This window comes from Patella vulgata, chromosome 4 (assembly GCF_932274485.2).
Source record: "Patella vulgata chromosome 4, xgPatVulg1.2, whole genome shotgun sequence".
NCBI lineage: Eukaryota > Metazoa > Mollusca > Gastropoda > Patellidae > Patella > Patella vulgata.
Genome location: NC_065882.2, coordinates 75,247,113 through 75,263,120, shown reverse-complemented (window position 1 = coordinate 75,263,120; position 16,008 = coordinate 75,247,113). Strand labels below are relative to the sequence as shown.

The window sequence follows — 16,008 nt, the reverse complement described above, 5'->3', positions numbered from 1 at the left end:
TTAACCGTATTCAGCAGTATTGACCGTTAAATTTAACATCAACGGCAGACATCATAACCGTATCTATGAAATGAAATGAAATGAAATGAAATGTTGTTTAATGGCACGTCAGCTCCAACCGGGCTATATTGCGCCAAACATATGGTGAATCTAACGAGACAAATTAAAACAATATCACATAATTGAATTTATATATGTAAATAAAAACAAATATCACAGAAAATATATAATTAAAAATAAATATAACAAATCTTTTACATATATAAATATTTAAAACAATATACATGATTAAATATATACAATTAAAATTGAGAATAAAAGTTTGTCTCTTTTAAAAACCGTATCTATGATTTCTAGGCTCAGAATGAAGTAATTTGACTGACATTTTCGGAAAATTCTCTCTTCATTATCAATTATAGCGAGAATGCCAGCTCTTTATCTAATCTTACATAATACAATTAAATTTATTGTTCGTATACTTAAAATATATTTCAAAATAGGGATAATGCTAAAAATTGCAATAGGTTTTTAAAGAAATGTCTTGCAAATCTGGGCTAAACACAATAAATCAAAAATGGACAAACTGGTAGAGTTTGGAAGTGAAGTGGATCAGACCGAGTCTACTGTTTTCACAATCTGATAATCGGTCTATCGCCCAAATATCATCCTCGGTATCCCCAGCGGTCTCGTTACGTTCCACTCCACCCTTGATTCATCCATGGGGGAGACATATATTCAAATTATCTGCCCGATGATGATTGTGCTTTTTTTTATCGACCAATAAGCTTGATAGCATATTGACTTGCCACTGCCTATTTTGACTCTCATAAAACATATTAGGACATATGTGTGTGTATGTCACTTATTTTATATTAAATTTCTTTCTTGCAACTTTCTCATTATCGAATGAACAACCCAAAATGTGAACGTAAACAATAAGGCTAATCCATGGATGAACCCAGGGTATAGTGGAGTAGAACGGAATGAGACCATTGGGGATATTAAGGAAGCCCAGAGATATACTTGATCTTTTTTGTACTTTGGTCTTGTTTTTCCAGGCTGAATCAGTAGCAGGAGATTCAAGATGTTCAGGTTTTGATATCAGTGCAGAAACTGTTGGTGTTCAAGATACAGTAATAAGACCATTACTCGTCGAGGTACGTAATAATCATTGTATATAATGACGCTATGGCAAAGTTTGGATTTGTAGGATAGGGCGCTAGAATGAGGTTATGCTGGGAAAGAAAGACTGAAGATGATAACCCGAGACAAAGAAAAACCGAGACCGACAGGCCGAGATTTTTGCTGAAGTCTTTCTTCCCCAGCATAACTGAAGTCGAGGACTTTATCTTGCTTATAAATTGTCTATGTGAATATCCCAGAATTCCAGTAAGAACAACCTTATGTCATGTTTTCTTTTGGAAAAAAACCTTCCCTGGAAGAATAACCCGTTACAGGTTTAAAGAAAAACTTCCAGAAGAATAACCCCAAATTCCACTGAATATATTCAAAGCCCCCCCCCCCCCCCGACTTTCAGACCGCAAGTTATTCCGGGCATAGATTATACCCCAAAGATCAAAGAGATTTACCGTTATAGGCTTTTATACAGTTAGATAATGTCCTTTAGCGATCGACCACAATAAATCATCCGTACTTCAGAAAATTGCGTGGTTTCTCAATGTTGCAGGACACATTAAATTGTAAGGAAAAGTTGATAGGGCGAGACAAACGAATAAGGTTCAGTTCCCGTTATAGAACGAGACCAATCTTCATGATTTTACATACACGGTTCTCACTCGTCAGATGGCATGAAAACGGTATCGACTGGTGAAAATATTGACGTACATACAAACAAACCTTTGGCATTTATAATTCAAAAAAGAGTAAGTGGAAATGAATGCGCTGTACGAGAACAATTCTCCACTCCGTCACAATCCACACTTTACCATATGTTAGTCTCAAAATGACCAAAGTATTGTGAAATTGCCAAGATTTTAGTTAACCCCATTACACTCGATTCCAGCAAATTGGAGAAATTTAAATTCAATATGATTTACTAAGACAACAACGACAGTGTGCACACAGCTTAAACGTGGTTGCAATTTATTAGATTTATTTTATACTTTAAAGAAATATTTTGCAAGATTTGGATAAAGAGTTATAATAGCTCAAAAATAGATAATAACAGTTGATTATGGTCTTGTTTTGATAATTAATGTCTAATTAATAATTTAGATAACATTTCAGGCCTAAAGAAAGACCTGCAATAGGCAGATTTAGCTCCTGCATAATGTATGTTTAAGTAGTGTTTAATGCGTAGGTAAATGGAATTCCTATACCTCTCCAATACACTGTACCCACAATGTAGCATTTAACGTGGATTAGGACAAAGTTTTGCGTCTTGCCCAGTCTTCGTTTACACAGCAATTGATCAGTCAATTTCGATACCGTAAAATTACATTAAAAGAGCCTTAACCGAGCTTCATCATTATATTAGACACTATCTTCTAGGTTAATCTTACTGGTACACTTCTTTGATCTACCACACAGACAAATCTCTCGGACCAATAATTTGTGACTGTTTGACAATGTAAATCTTTGAATCTGTGCATAAATAACTTTTTTTCTGTATTTTCATCACATTGTTAAAAGAACATTGCTTGATCAAATTGATGTATTTGCAATCTTCCCCGTCTCTTTAGAAAATAGATCAAACAGCATCTATTGGTAAATGCATTTCAGCTCAAGCAATTGCAATATATCTGAGATTTGCCCACATACTTGATGTAAATGGTGGTTTGGGTTTTTTTTTTTTACTTTTTTTTTAGTGCGTCGTTTTCTATGTTTTATTGTTTGATTTCATTTTGATTACTGTAATGTCTTTATAATTATAAACCCGGAACTGTTTACGCATTAATGAAGACCGAAAAGAACTGGATACTAATTTGAGTTCTCCTTACCGGTCACAAACTGTTTAACATAAAGATTAAGACCATACTCAATCAAAAAAATACTTTACAAAAAGGAATTCAAATTGATAAAACCCAAATTAAGTTACTTCCACTATTCAGCAAATATGTACCCAATTGACACCGCCATTATGGCTCTAATAGTTTTAAATATATTTCTTTTTGCATACACTAACCTTGGAATCAAGAGATTACGGAATCTATTCTAAATAACATTTTTAGCCCATTTTTGGCATTCCCCTTCCTGACTATATCTCATATTTCACAAATCCATCCATGCTTTTTTGGTTATGCAAGATTTAATTGAAAAATAAAACCAAGATGTCAACGGTAGAAGACCTCTCCACTGACTGTTGACAAATTATCAATTCGTCATATCTGGAAATTACTAAACGGAACTGACAGCTATTTTATATAGAGATTCATATTGTAGTTACAGCGGCTTGAAGTCAAATAATTAAAATGTTGTTGGTCTTCTGAAATGATGCCTTTTCGTAATTTCAGCCTGAAGGAACAGAGAAGGAATATACGTATGGAACATTGGTTTGTCCAGAAGGTGGGTCTGCAGCAGGGGTTAAGTGAGAGGGAAACAATGACGAGCTTTGCGTCAGGGTTTTGTGTTTTTGCGCCCCCGTGAGATTTTGCGCCCCCTCGGAAATGACAAAAAATCATGCAGTTTCAATGCGGTTTTCAACATTATAATCATAATCATAATGCTTAAACAGTGTCAAAACATATACCATGGGTCAGATATACTACAAATCGACTCTAGCATGTTCTACACAGCCCAACATTACCCGGTGGCACTGGGAGGGACTGCCACTCCACCCCCATCCCCTCCCCTGTACACTTATATAAATATTGTTTTTATGAGTCCCGGGCGGGCGGATCTTGTTCCTCATGCAAAATCATGGGTCACCACGCCCCTGGTCTGCAGTCAGTTTTCTGTCTTGCAATTTTGGTAATAATGGAAGCTCTGATAATAATGTATGTCCAAATATTGATTGGTGTAGTTGGAACAGGCAAATTACAAGGAGATAAAGACGATATAATATGGCCTGACAGTCTCGACTGACTGGAAATATAAATGGTATTGTTTATTACAAATTTAACGTCCAATACAATGAAATATGATATCATGATAATTAAGTTATTTACATATGTGGGCGTATTATTATGATGACTATTAAGGGACATAACACTTATTATCTCACTAGCGGTTGACACGGCGTAGCACGGAAGTGGTATAACTCCAAAATGGTAGTTCAACGTCACCAGGCCTATATTACTTCTCGGCCAAATTTCAGTCTAAGGACAGCTTGTTAATTTCTATTTGTTACATTTCGTACTGATATAGCACTACATTCGTACTTCTTGGTAATTTATATTTGTTAAAATTTCGTTCTGATATAGCACTACATTCGTACTTCTCGTTAATTTATATTTGTTAACATTTCGTTCTGATATAGCACTACATTCGTACTTCTTGTTTGTTTCTATTTGTTACAATTCGTTCAGATATAGCACTATCTTAACATGGTATACAGAGAGCACTGGCTTAATACACATTTATATCCCATTTATTTCCGAGATAACTACAAAGTGAAGTCTGTCAAAACAAAATTAAATATTTCAAATAGCGAAAATCTTTAATGAGGTTTTGCATGGCTACTTTTATTTATACGCCAAGTTTGATACGTTGGGCCACAAAACCTACATATTTTTTTAAAATTAATATTATATAATGTGTATGTTTTTATTTTATCAGAATATAATAATGGCCAATATAGATCGGTAGTAGATTTACCAATACCTAGAGACCATGTACCAGATTCCGCTAGAGGTTTCGTATCTGTTATAGGTTCGTTTTATATGTGTCATATAGATATGATTAATTATACCTTGGAGCAGAGAGAGAGAGAGAGAGAGTTTATTGTCCACTTTACACAAACTAGGTCATTTCGGGACTAACATATGGTTCAATTTTATTTCAATAATTCGCTTGTGCGTAGAGGTCTTTAGCAGTGAGAGGAAACCCATGACCGTACTACTTGTCAAATACAAGTGGGGAATCGAAACCATGCTACTCAATAACAGACCTTGTGATTTCACCCGCACACGTTAAACCACTAAACCACCCACCCCACACCATGGAACAACCATAACACAAATAAATAGTATTGAATTCATGGTAATGGTCCGGTCATGGTGCCGAGCAGGAAAGCGGGTTTTTTTAAAGTCAGGTTCAGGCCTGATTGTGGTGGCGCTCGTATAAACATTGGGCCCTGTACACAAATAACCCTTGGCAGAGAAGAAAAGCTGTTGTCAGGGCACCAATCACATTGTCGTATTGAAATGAAAATGACCATATTTTAGTCTAAAAATGACCATGGTATTGTGTGGACAAGACCTTAAACCCCATTCATGTCCGAGTTCCGGTTTATTGACATGCCCAGTCAATCAGAATTAGTGCAGAGACAAACATCCCGAGGTTACAAAAAGCTGTTTTAAATCATGGGTGGCAAGGCTTTGTTGGCTATGGACTATGGTTATCTTTAGTATTATTACATCCTTGTCCTCGACTATCACATCTCCTATGTTAATTGGGGTTTAGCGGCAACTTTACCACATGGTATATCACATACATTCTTTTTATAAGACAAGACCAAGACATGTCAAAAAAGATTAAAATGTCTAAACACAGAGCTGGACATAGCTAAGAGATCACCAAACAACGCTGGAACACAGTGACATCTAATTCTTTTTCTGGTCAAAACTCTCAGACACATAAACAATAAAATTGTGCCTAAAGATCAGACCCTACGATATGGTATATAAATGATTTTATATTTCAATAGTCAATATTTTAAACATAAATTGGTAAATAATCCGTTTAATATCTCGAAACATCGATTACTAATCAATATATCAGATTAAATTAATCCAATTCACAATCTTGATTAAAACACAGATCCTATTTCGTTTCGTTTTTATAGTTCAAAATTTCGTTTTACTTGTCTTTACTACACTAGGATCTGTAACAGGCGTTCTACTTGAAGTGTGGAATTAGCCAAGGAAACGGTCTGTTAGGGCGAGTTCTTGGCCTTTTTATGCATGGAACTGCGGGTAAACCACTAGAACCACCGATTGATTAATCAATGTCTGACGTCATAGGGTGAAGCACCTATAATTTGTCAGATCTTCATGTAGTGTAGGCCATTGAAAGTATAAAAAAACAAAACGAAATATAGATTTGTATTTTAATCAGATTGTCCAATTTAGCTCTGTTTTATAACCTAAAATCAAGAGATCTCATTATTCGTGAAGATATTTGCCCACTTATTTCTGTTTGTTTGTTATCAGGTGATTTGATGGGACCAAGTTTAAACAGTGCCACAGATTTATTGAGATTACCCTACGGCTGTGGTGAACAGAATATGATTAACTTCGCTCCTAATATTTATGTCATGAAATACACCAAAAGTACTGGGCAGATGGATTCAATAGATTCAGATTCAATTAAAAAGTTTCTTATAGCAGGTAAAAATGATAACAGATTCTTTCTGATAAGGGTTGGGGATCGAACTGTGCTGACAAGGGTCCAGGGACCACCAAAGGGGTGGGGGAGGGGGGGCTTCTAACCGATTTCTGGCATATACAATGTGTGTTTCATTCTCTGGAGGCGTAATTTACTCAGTTTTGGGTAGGGATACACCAGTTTCGTCATGTAAAATAGTCGTGAGAGGTTGACAAATGGGTATAGACAGCAAGGTTGTTACAAGCTACGCTCATTTCCAATTTTTCTTACAGGATACCAACGAGAACTACGATACAAACGTTCCGATCATTCATTTAGTGCTTTTGGTCAGAGTGACGGTGATGGCAGTACATGGCTTACAGTGTTTGTGGCGAAATGCTTCCACCAAGCATCCGAGTTCATTTTTGTTGACAAACTTATTATTAGCCGTGCTTTAGATTGGGCAACTATCCAGTACCATCGTGGTAGTTTCAGGTCTCGCGGTCGAGTTATACATGGCGACATGAAAGGCGGTATCCAGGATGGCTCAACAGATGTACTTTCAGCTTACATTCTTACAGTAATGTTAGAAACAGGTTATTATGACAAAACGGTAGGTCCTTTTAAATTTTGCTCTATTCTTTGTATTGTATTCTGCTCTATTCAACTTTGAGAGAATTTGGCTGTTACGATTGTCATATGGTGGAGAATGTATCTGTTATTCCACAGCCTTAGGGTGGAGAATTTGGCTGTTATTCCGTGGTAGTAGGGTAGAGAATGTAGCTGTTATAGCACAGTTGTAGGGTGGAGAATGTATCTGTTATTCCACAGCCTTAGGGTGGAGAATTTGGCTGTTACTCCGTGGTAGTAGGGTAGAGAATGTAGCTGTTATAGCACAGTTGTAGGGTGGAGAATGTAGCTGTTATTCCACAACTTTAGGCTGGAAAATTTGGCTGTTATTCCGTAATTGTAGGGTGGAGAATTTGGTTGTTGGTCCCAGATTGTTTGATGAGAATTTGGCTGTTGTTCCACAGTTGTAGGGTGGAGCATTTGGCCATTATTCCGTTATTCTGCAGTTGTAGGTGTTGGGTGGAGAATTTGGCTATTGTTCCAAAGTTGTAGGGTGGCGAATTTGGCTCTTACCACTGTTGTAGGGTGGGGCATTTGGCTGTTATTCCGTGGTAGTAGGGTGGAGAATTTATCCATTATACCACAGTTGTAGGATGGCGCATTGGACTGTTACCACAGTCTTAGGATGGAGAATTTGACCGCTTTTCCACAATACTTTGTAACTATAATTCAGTAATCAAATAAAACTCTCTGACTAATTTCCTTCTGATAACATAACCATAACCGTTGATTAAGATTGGACACCATTTATTCCCTTGACTTTCAGCACCCTAAAGTAGTTAAAGCTGTAAACTACTTACAGTCGAAAGTACCGCCGGAGAAGACCTACGCTGTAGCTGTTTATAATTATGTGGCGGCTTTATACGAACCAGGGGGTTCATGGCACAAACTACTGGTTAAAGAGTTAGAAAGTCGAGCGACAGTTAAAGGTGAGTAGTGTTTCTCTTGGTTGTGTTTGAATATACCAGAGTAGATTAATAGATTAAATGAAATGGGGTTTAACATCCCACGGTTCTGCTCCAACTGGGCTAAGAGTAATGGGGAGAGAGAGAGAGAGAGAGAGAGAGAGAGAGAGGGGGGTCTTTAGAAGTGGGAGGAAACCGGAGGACCGTAGAAAACCCACGAGGTTGGACAGGCGCCCGTATTCTTTGTTACGTACAACTGGGAAATCGAAACCACGCCATTTGATTCAATGACAGACCTTATGATACAGCGCGCACACGCTAACCATTCGGGCACCCCCCCCCCCCGTTTGAAAATAAGAATCCTTGTGCTTTCCATATAGGTTTAATGTCCACTCGACACAATCTAGGTGATTTAGGGACTAACACATGGTTCAATTTTATTTCAATAATTCGCTTGCGCGTTGGGGTCTTTAGCAGTAGGAGTAAATCGGAGGACCCAGAGAAAACCCACGAGGTTGGGCAGGCGACCCTACTCCTTGTCACGTACAACCGGGAATCGAAACCACGCAAGTTGACTCAATGACAGACCTTATTATACAGCGCGCATGTGCTAACCATTCGGGCATCCAACCCCCCAGTAATGTAAAGGTAACATGGTTTGCTTCAACAATTGCATTATCTGGTCGATTAGGTCACTATATTTTCTTCAGGCGATTCAGTGCTTATATCCTTTTAAAGAAGGTGGTGGTTTTTTTTTCGGATAAAATCAATTTTGTCAGTTTCTTTATTTGTATACGCCCCTATTTCATGTGGTGGTGCGTATACTGTCGTCACGTCCGTCCACGTATCGGTCTGTTAGCCAATACGGAGATTGTAGACGTTATATAGATCAGAGATCTTTATGATTGTTTTAAATTGCTGGAATTGTTTAGGTATCTCTAATAAGTAACCTTATTGAAATTGAGAGTCCTAGAGCTGTCACTGAAACTTTTTAAAAGCTTTACAGGACAGAATATTTGAGGTGTTTTGTTAGATTTCTGGACTATATTCGGATAAGGAATCCTTATCGATATCCAATATCCAAGAACGATTTTGAAAAGTTACTACCCCTGTCATCAAAACCTTGTATAGCTCTACAGCTCAGAGTTTTCAAGATTTTTTTTCAAACCTGTTGGGTTTGTTTGTTCGAATAGTCCTAACGAGGATCCGTATCGAAATTCCGAGTTACTTAGTTATTGCACACTCACCCCATAAAATGCTGCTATTGGGCGTATATTCTATGTCTGGCAATACCTGTATTATGTATATATTTAAAGAATTGCGTGCACCTAGTTTTCCCGAAGATGATGCACGGGGCCAGATCTACTGATTTTTTTAGAAGTTTTTGTTCGATTCCTGGCATCTTTAAAAAACATATATCATACTCCGAATAATTTAGATGAAGTGAAGATGCCACAATATTTCTTGTTATTCTGCTCCTAATATTTAAGCCTCTTACGTGGACAGAAAAGTGCTTTCTCTGTTTCAGGTATACTCCGCTGTCCTGATATCAAACAACTGAAATACCACAAATTCATAAATTATCAATCAAATACCACAAATGCATAAACTATCAAAGTCTGATCAATTAATAAAATATTTTATAATGTCAGCACTGGCATCTCCTCAATTATTTAACTTTTGGGGGAGGGGGGAAGGGAGGATGTAAAATGACGTGAACAAGGTAAAGTTTTCCAGAATTATAAAATAGTGTTATCGATGTACAGATTTAACAATAGAATGTGAACATAGCTATATGAGATATTGGTGTTTGAAAGGGGTGCCCAATAACTAATTATCCGTAGTAATAATTACATATGATAATGCAAAAATAACAGTAACTAGCGGTTGGCCCGGTATAGCACGGGTAGAGCCATAAACCGGAAGTAGCATAATTCCGAAACCGTAAGTGGTAGGCCGTCGTCACTACGCCAAAATTACTCCCCGGTCCCACTGATCTATATGGACACAGCCACCAAGTTATTTTTAGTCTTTCTCTCCCTTTCCCTTTTTCACCCTTTTGCATGGCGATTTTTGTTGACTTTTTGGTGTAGAATCGAAGAAAAGGGTTTGAAAATACATTTTCTACCAGGTTTTGGTGAATATTCATGATTTTGAGGCGGAAGGATACAAGAGTTGAGAGGTTGGTTAGGTTGAAATGTAGGGTCCAAAATTGCATGTTTTCTTGTCTCTACTTCCAGCTTGTGTATCTCAAGTTTTCCATGGTGAACCTCATACGTGCTTTTGGGCAAGAGGTTGCCACATGTTGCTCCATCTGTGGTAGGAAGCGTTCTACCCAACGAAAATTTGGGAATAAGTTAGAGCCGGTCTAAGAGACGAGAATTAAAATTAAAGTCAATGGACAAATGTTTAGTGATCTGTGGCCATATATATATAGATCAGTGCCCGGTCGGAGCTACCCCGGTTAGATCTATTTCACATGGCCATTTGCAGATTTCTCCAAGGTCACGAGATGTAAATAGGGTTAGAGCACGTATTTTTGTCGAGGATTGTGAGTTAGGGTTAGGGTAAGGGATAGGGTTAGGGTTGGCGCTAGACCTGTTTACATCTCATGACCTATGACGAACTCTGCAGGTGGTCCAGAGGCATAACCGTGAAATATATATTGGGGGGGGGGGGGTCCGCAACCCTAACCCTAACCCATTTTTTGAAACCCCTAAAAATATAAACAAACACCATGTGGCCATGCTGTCTACCAAGACACCGCGTGCAAAAGCATTATGGTTACGTTCCTGGTTGAGCGGGCGATAAATATTTGGTTTAGGCGGTTATGTTTTTGGGTACCTACATGCGATTTACTCTGATAAGTGGCAGAAAAAAATTAACAAAATATTACTGACAGGCTAACTAGACACAATTTTATGGAACACAGGTACTTTTCACTTCACACATGTTTCCAGGATGATTATCTCTGTGTTTTATTTTAGCAGTATAAACCATATTGGTATATGTCAGGTTTTATACAGATAGAATCTTAACTAATCCTAATAATTTTTGTAAATAAATAGGAGTTTGGGCCAACTATGTAATTGTTTTTTTTTTGTTTTTTTATTTGGAGGGGGGGTCCAAGTAAATTCAGACCCCCCCCCCCCCCGCCCCCAGAAAAACAATTGGGGGGGGGAGGGACCCCCCCCCCCCCATGTGTGACGCCCATGAGGTGGTCATGTGTAATAGATCTAACCGAGCCACCCATATACACCAAATTTCAGCCTCGAGACAGCCCTAATGTGGGCGCCAACCCTGAACAGATATAGATAGATGCCAACCGCCATTATTATAAATCTGTGTAGTTTATATCAGGTCTTTATTTTGAGCTCTAGTTTTATCTAAAAGGCATACTAGTACATCGCTGGAATGGATCAATTCGCCCTTATCTAATTTTGAAAATAGTTGTTATAAAACAAGCAACTGTAATCTGCTGTTTTTATCTGCTAGTCTTAATTGCACATGGCTGGGACAGAAGAAACCCCACAAGAAATGATTTGGAAGTAGTTTTTATAATCAGTTTGTTCTGAGACTTTTTAGTTTCGAAAAAAAGGTTGCGCACACTTTTATAGTTTTTGTTTTTAATCTTGGTCTGAAGCATTTCAAAACCAGCAACATTAATCTAAATTTAGGAGAGGATTGCGTGAGAACTGAAAACTTAAAACCCGGATATCTTTTATAAAGACGTTAAGAGATCTTATTGTTCTAATTTTACAGACATACAAATTATCTATCAGTAAAGATTAAATGTCCTTTGTCCTTTAAACTCTTATGATTGGGGCTTTAACGTGGTATACGAATGTCACAAATAGCCCCGAATCCATTCGTAGATAAATCGTAGACGGCTCTTGAAGTTCGTGAATGATTCTTATTTGGTTTCTTACACATTCGTATTGTTCGTGGCAGTTCGTGGCTCGAACACGAACGTTTTTGTTTGTCATAAACTTTCAGGTCGGTCTACGAATTTCGTATCGATTCTTTGATATTCGCGGTCATTCATGGCTCCCTAAAATTCGCGAAACCGACTCGAAGTATCCCAAATCGACTAGGAATCGACTACGATTTTCTCGGTTTTATAAATATCCCTCTTTCGCGTGGGCTACGAATGTCACGAATCGCCCGAAGGGTTAGGGTAGCTCGGAAAAAGTTACGAATAGTTTACGAATTTGTTATGATAATTCGTGGGCAATGGAGAGAAAACTATGCCAAATGCCAAGATAGGGTTATGATAAAGGTACAAATTGTAGCGATTCAGTTACAAATGAATTACGAGTATGCCGAATTGTTTACGAATATGCCGATATCATATTTTATATCGCTAGACAATATCGTATCCCATATCACTAGATAATATCATATTTTACATCACTAGACAAAATCGTATTTCATATCACTAAACGATATATTATATTATTTTAAATCAACAAAACAATATCATATTTTATATCTTCCGACAGTATTACATCTCCAATCCTATTCCTTTATGAATAAAATATTGTTTATAAAAATATCACCAGATAATATCATATTCCATATCACTAGACAATAAAGTATGTCATATCATCCGACAATATCGTATCTCCAATCATATTCACTAATTAATAAAATATTGTTTATAAAAAAAATATATCATCAGACAATATCATATGTCATATCGTCCGACAATATCGTATCTCCAATACTATTGATTTATGAATAAAATATTGTTTATAAAAAAATATCACCAGACAATATCATATTTCATATCACTAGACTATGCAATATGTCATATCATCTTAATTTTTATGATCAGACAATATCTTGTTTTATATCATCAGATAATATGATGTTTTGGAAGGCTAAACCAGAACCCGAAAGAAGCACTCACAACAGAAATACACAATATAAACGTGCCTCGGCCCTGGATATTGAGACTACATCTTATGCTTTATTAGCTTACCAATCCGACCCGAATCCACAGTTTACTAAAATGTTGAGAATAGTGAGATGGTTGACAGAACAGCAGAACCCCAATGGTGGTTTCATGTCGACTCAGGTAAGCCTGTTCAGTCGTCGGGACACTAGCTTCATTATTTTTGGACCAGGAACTAGTCCCTAACCGCTACTCATCTTCTTCTTCTTCTTCTTGGCATGCTCCTTCTTTGAACACCTCTGCATCGATTTGGTGATCTAGATTTTTGAATTTCATCCAACAACATGATCACTTCCTGGTCCATAGTACAATCGTACTTGTTATTATGGAGATAGAGAGACAGAGAGAGAGGGGTGAGGGGTACCTCCACCCGACACAAACTAGACCATTTCGGCTTGTTGAGTATGTAATGGTGTTCCGGGTGCGAGCATTTCTTTGGTTGAGAAAGTCCATCAGGATTCCCCTTGGGATTCTTGCAGGACAGAGGGTTCCTGCAGGACAGAGGGTTCCTGCAAGAGAAAATCGTTTAGTAGTTCAGCTGAGATAGTATGCCTGTCTTCACAAGGTCGGTAGGACACTAAACCTCGTTACATTTCTATTGGAAATTAAATGTTAACAACATTCCTTAATATGACCTGTGTAGCGCCATCACTCTACAAGAGAAATGCATTTTCCATGTGTTAAAATAGCCCTTCTTTGTGTCAGAAAGTGATCACCCTGTAGGTAAGTCTAAATCTGACGACTGTCAATGCAGTGTTCAAACGTGTTTTTGTTGGTAGAAAAACAGTATCCAGGTTAATTGTAGTTTATTCGGCTTCTTGTATATTGACGTTGAATCCGTACATGTTGAACACCCTCAAAGCGTGGAGTTTCTGTTATGACGTTGTGTAATTGTTAGCAGTACAGATAGGTCAATTTGTCTTTGAACTAGAACGTGATGGTACTAGATTACCTTCAAGCATAACTTGATTTAATTTCAAGCACCAATATATACTCTTCAAAAAAAGTAGGGGATATTGAAATGCAAATACCTATGCAGGTTCTGATATGATAAATAGTCATGGACACTTAACATGCTTTGAGAGTATGTTCACAAATGAAGAACTTATCGCCCCAACAGAACCACTGAGCTGCACGTGCGACACGCAATAGGGACATACACGTGGGAGGGGTTCATTGTCAAATTTGACACCTCAAGGAGGGTTGATGAAAACTGCCACGTACTGGTTTACCCTATCCATGTTTGCTTTCCTATCGGTTCTTGCATATGATTTATTGTTTAGCGTATCTTTGCTTTAGTGTGTTACGTTTAATTTGCAATGAGACGTCTTCAACATGATGAACATCTACGTGTTATTGACATGCTTCAAATGGGTTCTGCACAGCGAGCAGCAGACTGTGGAACCGGTACCAACAAACACACAATGTTGATGATATACCTCGTTCAGGTCGTCCTAGAGCCACTACACAAGCCCAGGATCGATACATTCGTACACAGGTCCTGCGAAATCGCGGACAAACGGCCAATCAGCTTTCTGTAAACTTGTACCAAGTTACAGGAATTCGAGTTACCCCCCAAACGATTAGAAATCGGCTACATGCAGTCCATTTACATGCGCGACGACCGCGTTTTGTACCCCCATTAACTCGCCAGCACATGGCAAACAGGCGTTAATTGTGTAGGCAGCGTAGAAATTGGGGTAATCGGCGATGGGGGCGTGTAATGTTCTCAGATGAGTCCAGATTTATTCTGGATTTCACCGTTTGGAAGCGTCTAAATGGGCGTCATGCTAACGTTAACGTCAGACAGCATGACAGATTCGGGCGTGGGACTGTTATGGTGTGGGGAGGATTCACCATGACTGGCAGAACGGACTTGCATATTGTTCAAGGAAGGGTCACTGGTGTGTACTACCGTGACCACATCCTGGCACCGATAGTTCTGCCCTTAGCTCAACGTGCAAGTCGACGTTTCATCTTTCAAGATGATAATGCCCGTGCCCAACGCGCTCGTGTCGTGAATGACTACCTCCAGTGTCCCCATATTGTTCATATGCCTTGGCTAGTCATGAGTCCTGACCTTTCCCCTATAGAGCATGTCTGGGACATGATCGGGATACGTGTTCGTCGACGTCAACGTAACCGACAGCACTGCAAGAATTGGCCGTGACACTGCAAGAGGAGTGGGTCAGATTGCCCCAAATCGTGATTGGACGGCTGATTAGGAGCATGCCACGACGAATTGCTGAATGTCTGAGGATTGATAGAGCAATTACTCATTATTAAGGCAAAAATCAAAAACGTCCATTTTCACTTTTGACAGTGTATCTCTTTGCGAGTGAAATGGGACCGTCAGATAAGCCGTCCATATGAACTGTTTATGAACATGTGTAGGTAATTGGCCTGTTATTAACTGGTTACCTCTAATAAAAACAGCAGTGCATTTCCGCAGTTTTGTATTGTTTCTGAATATCCCATACTTTTTTTGAAGAGTATATTTTGAACAGTGGCATGTAATAGTGGAGTTGGAAAGAAAATAATTTAAAAACAAAAATGGTTGTTTACACTTTCCCAGTGGTAACATTTTAAATTCTGAAATTGTAAAGAAAACACACAAATGGCTGTAAATTTATCGTGACCCCGAAGAGAACTAAAAAAAATAACGGGTTTGACCTAAATTGTAAGTTCGGTAGAAAGACAAACTGTGGTTTATAAAGAGTGGGGCGAGAGGGGCAAATATATATCGTAAGGACTGCCATTTAGTCAAGATGTGTGGTTTCCAGCTCTAGCTTCTACGTGACAAGAAGAGGGGTCGCCTGCCCATCCTTGTGGGTTTCCTTCAGATATCCCGGATTGCTTACACTGCTAAAGCCCCCTACGTACACGCGAATTATTGAAAGAAAATTGTATCATATGTTAATCCCAAATAGACCTATTTTGTGTTAAGTGAACGTTTAAGCTCTCTCTCTCTCTCTCTCTCTCTCTCTCAGAAATTGTAATGTAGTAGTCTCGCTTGCCTGTGATGAGCCA

At 38.3% G+C, this 16,008-nt stretch overlaps 1 protein-coding gene across 1 annotated transcript in view; it reads left to right on the top strand.

The window, feature by feature from the left end:
- LOC126818061 (alpha-2-macroglobulin) overlaps positions 1-13,164 on the top strand; it is a 54,491-nt gene extending 41,327 nt beyond the window's left edge. The window contains exons 22-28 of the mRNA XM_050545238.2: positions 1,059-1,157; positions 3,474-3,525; positions 4,738-4,830; positions 6,333-6,509; positions 6,780-7,099; positions 7,883-8,045; positions 12,884-13,164. Of these exons, the coding sequence (XP_050401195.2) occupies positions 1,059-1,157; positions 3,474-3,525; positions 4,738-4,830; positions 6,333-6,509; positions 6,780-7,099; positions 7,883-8,045; positions 12,884-13,164 (1,185 nt within the window). The remainder of the gene's footprint in view (positions 1-1,058; positions 1,158-3,473; positions 3,526-4,737; positions 4,831-6,332; positions 6,510-6,779; positions 7,100-7,882; positions 8,046-12,883) is intronic.
- Positions 13,165-16,008: the final 2,844 nt, after the last annotated feature.